Raw genomic sequence first — 9,079 nt, forward strand, 5'->3', positions numbered from 1 at the left:
ATTTCAGCTCACTCCAACCTCTGCCTTCTAGGTTCAAGTGATTCTCCTGCCTCAGCCTCTGAATAGCTGAGATTACAGGCGTCCACCACCATGCCCAGCTAATTTTTGTATTTTTAGTAGAGACGGGGTTTCACCATGTTGGCCAGGCAGGTTTCAAACTCCTGACCTCAGGTGATCCACCTGCCTCAGCCTCCCAAAGTGCTGAGACTACAGGCATGAGCCACTGCACCTGGGCCTCTTCAATCTCTTCACCCTGGGTTTCCCTTCTCCCCATTTCCAGCCATGCCCCTGATACCCCAGTGCATGGTTTCATTCGACCCCCACATATTATGAGCCTTTCTGTCCAAATAGACTTGATGAGAAAGGCCCCCCACCTCTTTACTTTCCTCTGCTGCTTCCCCTGGCTCCCAGCTCAGAGGCAAGGAATGGACAATGTGACTTACAGGGTCAGCATGGGGAGGGGGTCATGGATGGCCCTGGTGGAGCCCCACCCACTTCGTGCTGCCCACCCACTCACCATCATGACATACGTGCTCATGAACTCGGCCAGGAACTCTCGCACCATCTTCTTCTGCAGTATTTCCTGGATCTTTGCTATCACGGACCAGGAGACCATTTTGGAGCCACGGGTGGACCTGAGACAGTGACCCGAGCCCATGGACAGAAAGGAGACTCAAGTCTGCCTGCTGCCCATCGGCTCTTCAACTCACAACTGAGTTAATGGGTAACCCAGCAGCCTCACCACGCACACCTCCTCTTGCCCAGGGCAGCTGGGCCAGCTGGAATTGGAGACACTTGAGAGCCATGGGGACATGGAGAGGAACGGGGTAGACAGCCAGGCCATGCTCCTTCTAGTTGGGACTGGACCAGTAAAAATGGCACACTAATGAAACCACTTTGCAGAGGGGCAGGTGGGGAGCTGAAAGTGCGATCCACGATGCCAACAAGTCTCTGGGAAAAAGCAGGGTAGGAGAGAGCAGACTGGAAAGTGGAGCTCAGTTGTCTATGTCTATCCATCTGTCTGTCTGCCTATCTGCTAGAGCCAGAACTTTGGGGTCACAGGCCAGGGCCTGGCAACAGTGAGGCACTCTACAAACAGCATGAGGTGTGACAAAGTCTGCTGCCGAGCTCTATAAACAGCACTGAGCGCTGAAACATGTACCAGGTTCTGTCAAAGATGAAGGGGTCAGCAAAATGCACCAGGCTCTGCAACCAGGTCAGTGCAAACAGAGGTTTGTGAGAGAGTGAGTGAGTGAATGAATGATCAAGAGAGAGGGAGGGAGAAAAGGAAGGACTGGATCTTACTTCCTGGTGTATCTTCAGTGCCTAGCACAATGCCAGGCCGTAGTAGATGTACAATAAATATTTGTTGAATGAGTGAAAACTGGGGAATCTGTCTTACTCTCAACTAGATCCTCAAAGCTTCCCAAAGTGCCTGACACTTAATATATATTTAGTGAAGTGCACAATTAGATGGACAGGTAGATGAAACAGTGAGTAACAGGTCCCAAATCTGCGTATAGGGAGAGGTATAGGACTGGAGTTTGGGGAAGGTGGTGGGGTGGGGATGGAGGATAAAGAGGAAGAAGAGGGGCCGGGCCCAGTGGCTCATGCCTATAATCTCAGCACTTTGGGATGCCACGGTGGGCAGATCACCTGAGGTGGGGAGTTCGAGACCAGCCTGACCAACATGGAGAAACCCCATCTCTACTAAAAAATACAAAATAAGCCAGGCATGGTGGCACATGCCTGTAATCCCAGCTACTTCAGAGGCTGAGGCAGGAGAATCGCTTGAACACGGGAGGCGGAGATTTCGGTGAGCCAAGATCTCACCACTGCATTCCAGCCTGGGCAACAAGAGGGAGACTCCATCTCAAAAAAAGAAAAAAAGTAGGGGGGAAGAAGAGGGATACAGATACCTCTAAGTGTGGCCTTAGTGCTTGTTTAGACTAGTCACTCTGCTCTCTCACTGTCTGCATGCCCAGAAGCTGACACCAGCCCCTCAACTCCTCTGGCCAGCCCATCCTTGCACATCACGTACTGCCTTAGCTGCAGGCCTTTGCACATGCCAGTCCTACGCCCAAAATGGTCCCCTGCGTCCCCAGAGGCTCCTTTACCTGCCAGCCTTCTTTCCTTGACCTAAATTTCCCTTTCTCTGGGAGAGCGGCCTACCCCCTCCTCTAGGCCATTCACTTCCTCCACATGCCCCATGGTGCCCACTCTTTCAGCTGGGGCAATGCTCATCACACTGCAATGTAATTGCTCAATTAGGCCAGGCACAGTGGCTCACGCCTGTAATCCCAGGACTAGCTGAGGCAAGCTGATCACTTGAGCCCAGGAGTTCAAGACCAGCCTGGGCAGCACGACAAAACCTTATCTTTATTAAAAAAAAAAAAATTAGTCAGATGTGGTGGTGCATGCCTGTGGTCCCAGCTACTGGGGAGGCTGAGGTGAGAAGATTGCTTGAGCCTGGAAGGCAGAGGTTGCAGTGAGCTGAGATCACACCACTGCACTCCAGCATGGGTGACAGAGTGAGACCCTGTCTCAAAAAAAAAAAAAAAAAAAGCTTAATTAATTAACTGTTTTTCTTCCTAAGGGCTGGGATCATACCAGTTTCCTTCACTGCAGTGCCTGAACACAGTAGGCATAGTAGATTCAATAAATCTTTGGTTCATTGGCTGGGCGTTGCCTGCTGTGTGCTGATGAGAAAGGAGCCAGGCTTCCAGGATTCCCTTGGTGTTCTGGGTTTCCTGCTCTGTCCACCTCTCCCCTGCTTCTATGGTACCTTCCCAGGACTGTCTTTGGGCTGTTGCTTGCCTTGGCAGGGTCTCTTCTTCAGGGCTGAGGAGGCTGGCCATGGGATAATGAGACCCCTATACGATGCTGCATGGGAGCTGGAGTTGGATGGGGACCAGTGGATTATCCACGCAACTCTGCATCCCCCTCCATCTATTCATCCCTTGTTTTGTTTTTCTGGGGCAAGGAATAGAGCAAGGACTGGGATGGGTGAGCTATGAACAGAGGGTCTCAGCTGAAAAGTGGAAGATGTTTTATTCCATGCCTGGACATCTCTCATTCCCTCTGCTTACTTTTTGCTGCTGTGAGGCCAGGGGAATTTAGGAGTCCCGAGGAATGCTGCTGCTCTCCCTAGCAGTGTGAGGTGACCCTCCACTGGCCCCCATCTAACCCCAGCTCCAGTGTTGGAGGCAACCACAGAAGAGGGGAGAGAAGTGGACAGAGCAGAAAGCTAAGAACACCAAGAGGATCCTGGAAGCCTGGCTCCTTCCTCATCACCACACAGCAGGCAAGACACAGTAACCAACAGATAACCACCGACCAGCCAATGAACTCAAGATTTCTTGAATCTACTACGCCTAGAATGTTCAGGCGCTGCAGTCAGGGACACTGGTATGATCCCAGCCTGTGGGAAGAAAAGCAATCGATTGAGCAATTACTGTGCAGTGTGATGAGCACTGCCCCAGCTGGAAGAGGGGCACCATTGGGCATGTGCAGGAAGCGAATGGCCTAGAGGAGGGGGTAGGAGGCTCCCAGAGAAAAGGAAATCTAGGTCAAGAAAAGAAGGCTGGCGGGTAAAGGAGCCTCCAGGGAGGCAGGGATCATTCTGGGCATAGGACTGCCATGTGCAAAGGCCTGCAGCTAAGGCAGTATCCAATGTGCAGGAATGGGTTGGCCACAGAGGAGTGGAGGTGGCATGAGATGGGCAGAGAGGGGCCAGAGCCAGGTGGCAGAAGGCCCCATGGCCCACATTAGGGAGTCTGAACTCTACCAGAGGGCCATGGGCCAACTGGAGGATTTCAGCAAGAGAGCTGCCTCCCCTGTGGAGGCCAGGATGGAGGAAGTGGAGTTAAGGCAGGGTGAGCATCAGCTTCTCCACAGACTAGTAGAGAAGTGGTGGCAGCCTGCGCCACAGAGATGGCAGTGCCAACGGCCACAAGAGCACAGTCAAGCTGACAGGATTGGTGTTCGGTTAGAGAGGGAAGGGAGCGGGGCAGCTCAGCGACGCCCTCAGGTCCTGGCTAGGGCAGCGGAATGACTAGTGTGGGGCGCAGCAGAGAAGCTGCGGGAGAACGGACGAGGAGGCCCTTTCTGGACATGCTGAGTGTGAGAAGCCCGCTGGACACCTGGGTGGGATGGCCAGTGAGGAGGCAGCTGGTCATGTGGTCTCACTTACAGACACATGTGGAGGTCAGCAAATCACAGATGGTCCTCTGAGCCATGGACACAGACGACAGAGCTCAAGGAGAGGGTACAGACTAAGAAGACGGGCCCAAGAAAGTCAGCCTACAAAGCAAGGAACTGACAGCCAACCAGATCCCCTAAGTAATCTGCTAACCAAGGAACTAAATAGCTAACAACTCACTAACGCTTGTTTATTTTCTTTTCCTTTCCTTTTTTGAGACAGGGTCTCACTCTGTCGCCCAGGCTGGAGTGCAGTGGCACAGTCCCAGCTCACTGCAGCCTAGACTTCCCAGGGTTCAAGCGATCCTGCCACCTCAGCCTCCCAAGTAGCGGGGACTACAGGAGCACGCACCATGCCCGGCTATTTTTTTTCTATTTTTTGTAGAGATGGGGTTTGGCCATGTTGCCCAAGCTGGTCCCAAACTCCTGGACTCAAGCAATCCTCCCGCCTCAGCCTCCCAAGGTGCTGGGAATTCAGGTGTGAGCCACCACGCCCGGTGGCTTACTAACCCTTTGACTAATCTATCAAAAACCAACTAACTGATTCTCCTGTTAACCAGCTATTAACTCATTTAATTATCGAATCAACCGGTCAACCATAACCTATCCAACTAACCACAAGCCAACAATTCAACCTGCTAACCAACATTTCTTCATTCAACAAACATTTGTTGTCCAGGCATGGTGGCTCACGCCTGTAATCCGAACACTTTGGGAGGCCGAGGCAGGTGGATCACTTGAGGTCAGGAGTTCAAGACTAGCCTGGCCAACATGGCAAAACCCCATTTCCACTAAAAATAAAAATAAAAAAAAATAGCTGGGCTTGGTGGCAAGTGCCTGTAATCCCAGCTGGGGGGCTGAGACGTGAGAATCACTTGAACCCAAGAAGCAGAAGTTGCAGTGAGCCGAGATCGCACCACTGCACTCCAGCCTGGGCAACAGAGCAAGACTCTGTCTCAAAAAAGAAAAAAAAATTTTTTTTTGTTGAGCACCTACTTACGAGTCAAGCACCAGGAATACAAAGTTAAAACCCACTCTCCACCCTTGGGTCACTCTGTTTAATGGGAGAGATGGGTAATGACAACACCAGCAGAGAGAAGCAGCCTGGGACTGGGGGAGCTCAGGGGAGGCGTGGGAGGTGGGGCCTGAAGGAGGTTTTGAAGAATGGGCGGGTGGTGGCCTGACATGGCCATGGGAGAGTAGGCTGGTGGTAGAAAGAATGGTGGAAGCTGTGCACATTCTAGATATTTTAGGAGATTGGTGACTGGATATGAGACATAGGGGAGAGGGAAGTATCAAGGATATGACCTGGACTTCTGGCTTGAGCAACTGAGGAGAATGGGGCCCCTGACTGAGCCAAGAGCACAGGAGGAGTGAACTTGAAGGGGGCAGAGGAGGCCGTTTCCATCTAGGAGCTGAGTTGCCTCTGAGACACCAGTGGGTCTCTAGAAACAGGATCTAAAGCCCTGGAGAGAGACATAGGCTGGAGGCAGTGATATCAACAGAGGGGCATTATTCGTTCTCTCCTTCCAAGTGTACAACAGCCCAATATCCCTGCTCGTGTGGATCTGACAGCAATGAAGTGTAATAAGCAAGTACATTTGTATAAGAGAAGGTACCAGCTCGTATGGAAAAAACAGAGCAAGGAGAGGGGAATTGGGATTGCAGGGGCTGGAGATGGGATGTGATTTCAAATAGGGCAGTCAGAGTAATCCTTGTTGAGAAGGTGGCGTTGGAGCAAAGCCATGAAGGAGATGAGAGTGGGCTGTATGTTAACTGCAGAAAGCCCCTCAGGTGGAGGGAACAGTCATCAGAGGACTCCCAGGATATTTGAAGAAAGCAAAGAAAGTCAGTGTGAGGCCGGGTGCAGTGGCTCACGCCTGTAATTCCAACCTTTTGGGAGACCGAGGCAGGTGGATCACCTGAGGTCAGGAGTTCAAGAGCAGCCTGGCCAACATGGCAAAACCCCATTTCTACTAAAAATACAAAAAAAAAAAAAAAAAATTAGCTGGACGTGGTAGTATGTGTCTATAATCCTGTAATCCCAGCTCCTCAGAAGGCTGAGGCAAGAGAATCACTTGAACCCGGGACGCGGAGGTTGCAGTGAGCCAAGATCGCGCCATTGCACTCCAGCCTGGGGGACAGAGTTGGATTCTGTCTCAAAAAAAAAAAAAAAACAGAAAAGAAACTCGGTGTGGCTCAGTGTGGCTGGAGGAGGGAAAGCAGGGGGCTGGAGTGGGGAGGCCAGAAAGCTAACAAGGACTACATAGGCAGGGCCTTGGCCATTGCAAGGACTGGTTCTTGTTCACCCCAAAGACAACGGAGGCTGAGAGGGTGAGAGGTGCTGAGTTCGGTTGAGTTGAAGGCCACCTGCATGCCTTGACCCTCATCCAAGGCTTTCTGAGCCTACCCTCACCCTAGGACCCAGCCCAGGCAACAGGTGTAAGATGCTCTTCTTCTGGGACCTCAGAGGCGAGTGGGTGGGTGGGGAAGAGGAGGTAGAGGGGGGACAGCTACCCCAAGGAAGAGGCTGAGGGTGGAGCAAGAAGGGCACTGAAGTGGGCTGGGTGGAGGACAGGGGGTTAGAGGGGGAGAAGGGGGTTGGGTACTTACCGCCTGTGCCTGGATGTTTGAACCATGTTTTGTCTTTCAGATTTGTAGATGCTGAGGAGCCAAAGAGAGGTCACCATGGCTGGAGCACACAGAACTTGGCCCCACACTTCTATCAGACCTTGGCTCTCAGGGGAGAAGCCCTGGGGCAGCTCCTACTAGTGCCACTCCCTGAACCCAGCCAAGCAACAGGGAGGGAGGAGCAGTGCTCAGCCAATGAGGTGACGCCCTGGAGCCCCACCCACCCATGCTGGCCCCAGGACCCCAACCCCAGGCCAGACCCTCCAGTGCTCCTCCAGACCTTCCCTGTCTGCAGCCCGGCTTTGAACTGTGGAGATGCCCTCAGCCTGTGCTCAGTGGCTCCAGTCTCGTATTTGCGTGCTATACATTTAACCTCAAGCCCACTTGCTGCTAACTTAAACTGTGACTGTCCAGGACCTGCACACACACACACATGCACACGCGCGCGCGCACACACACACATACACACAGAAGGTGAACACACAGGATGAGGCTCTGAAAACTCATTTCACCCAGTACCTTGCCTAAAAATTCCCCTTTGTACTCCTATCTTTCTCTCTAATTGACAGCATGAAGGTAGCCCCAAGTCCCCTCACCCTGTCTGTCCTCCTCATTCTCTAACTCAGTTCCCTCTAGCTGCAGCACAGACTCTAATCCCCAGCCCTGACTGCAGAAACCCTCCAGCCCCAGCTCTAGCCCTGCAGGAGGGGACTCCGCGGGAGGAACAACTGCAGCAAGCCGGCAGCTGACCCATCTCTGGCCTGCACTCCTCCCGCTGTGGTCCACGGCCGGTGGTCTTCAGCTCTCTCCTCGTCCCACTCCCATGGTCTGCTGACAGCCCAGCCCAGCACATCCCTGCCATCTCTGCTCTACCGCTGGTCCTCAGTATACAGGTAAGGAAACTGAGGCTTAGAGAGAGCGTGTGTGTGCCTGTGTCACACAGCAACACAGGACTGCACCAGAGCCAGAAAGCCAGGCCTTCCACTCCCAGCCGGCGCTCCTTCCCCAAACAATCCCACAGTCACCTCCTCCCTGTGTGGTACCAAGGGAATGGCCCTTCCGGATCTGGGCACTGAGGAGGCCGCCCCATCCACCCTGCCTGGAGCCCCACTCACTCTGCTGAAATGCCTTCTGATTCTCAGCCTCTGCCTTGGGGGCTTCTCAGTTAAAGTGCATCTTGATCTTGTTCCTCCCAGACGGTCCCTGGCTCAGCTTCCACTCCCAGCTGGGGCTCGGCTATCCCTGTGTCCCCAGTCCAGAGCCTGCCTCTCAGCCCTCCCAGGGCGGCCTCAAGCACTGCTCCTGCTCCTCTAGGGGAGAGGTCAGTAAGGCTGGGGTTTGGCTGGTGCCACTTGAGCCAAGTCCGGATGCACTGCCCAAAATAACATCCCTCGTCTGGCCAGCGGTGCCATGGAGACCGAGTTCTGAAGCAGCCCTTTGTGAGGTCAGAGGTGCAGATCCGGGTGGGCACTCTGGGCCTCACAGTCCCAGAGGAAAGGCCTGTCCTCCAAGCCAATGTGCAGCCTGACTCTGGGGCAGCGCCTGAGGAAGCCCTCCCCAAGCCCCAGCCCTGGGAAGGCTGCAGAGGCCTTTGAGCCCCCAGAGTTGGGGAGAGCTGTGCAGAATAGGACTGGAGGTGGAAGTGTTGGAGATCAACAGCCAGGTGGAGGGGACGCGGGGAGGCCGTGGATCAGTCCTCAGGGAGCCCCATTCTGAAGGGGGAAAGGGAGACTCAGGCCCAGTCCTCAGGGCCCCCAGTCTGAGAGGAAGGAGGACACACAAGCCATATTTGCAGAGAAACACGAGCCTGATGGAGGAGGTAGAAGCCCAGGCCTGGCCCCTCTGAGGGCCCCTAGTCCGAGGAGCAGGTGGAAACCTAGACCCTGTCCTCAGGAAAACACCTCCCTTAGGAAAGGTCAGCAGGGCCTCTGTGAAGGAGCCAGAGCTGGATCGGGGCGTGGGGTTCGGGGCTCAGCAGCATGGGAGCTCCGGGACCGAGGTGCGGTCAGGAGAGACCCTGGGGACCAGTGGCAGTCCAAGAGGACTTTTGGAGCCAGGGCCTGACTAGGTCTCAAACAATGGGGCAGGCAGTTCGGGGTTTCAGCAGGTGGCCCAGTGCTGAGACACGAGGGAGGTGTTTCTGGTCTGCAGACTCTGAGGACACTTGCTGTGTGGCATGGTGGATGGTGGGTAAGTCCTGAGAACTTCTGGGGCCAGGCTCCATGGGTGGGAAAAGGCATAGGATTCA

At 53.9% G+C, this 9,079-nt stretch overlaps 1 protein-coding gene across 2 annotated transcripts in view; it reads right to left on the minus strand.

Annotated features, from left to right (window-relative positions):
• The window catches only part of AQP7 (aquaporin 7), a 15,249-nt gene extending 7,022 nt beyond the window's left edge, over positions 1-8,227 (minus strand). The window contains exons 1-4 of one of the 2 annotated variants that reach the window (XM_011980021.1): positions 7,947-8,227; positions 7,112-7,248; positions 6,814-6,864; positions 518-635 (exon numbers count right to left, since the gene is read on the minus strand). In XM_011980021.1, the coding sequence (XP_011835411.1) occupies positions 518-635; positions 6,814-6,839 (144 nt within the window). In that variant the 5' untranslated portion in view covers positions 6,840-6,864; positions 7,112-7,248; positions 7,947-8,227. The remainder of the gene's footprint in view (positions 1-517; positions 636-6,813; positions 6,865-7,111; positions 7,249-7,946) is intronic. The other variant, XM_011980020.1, reaches the window with a different exon arrangement.
• Positions 8,228-9,079: the final 852 nt, after the last annotated feature.

Source organism: Mandrillus leucophaeus, unplaced genomic scaffold (genome assembly GCF_000951045.1).
Source record: "Mandrillus leucophaeus isolate KB7577 unplaced genomic scaffold, Mleu.le_1.0 Scaffold208, whole genome shotgun sequence".
Lineage (NCBI taxonomy): Eukaryota > Metazoa > Chordata > Mammalia > Primates > Cercopithecidae > Mandrillus > Mandrillus leucophaeus.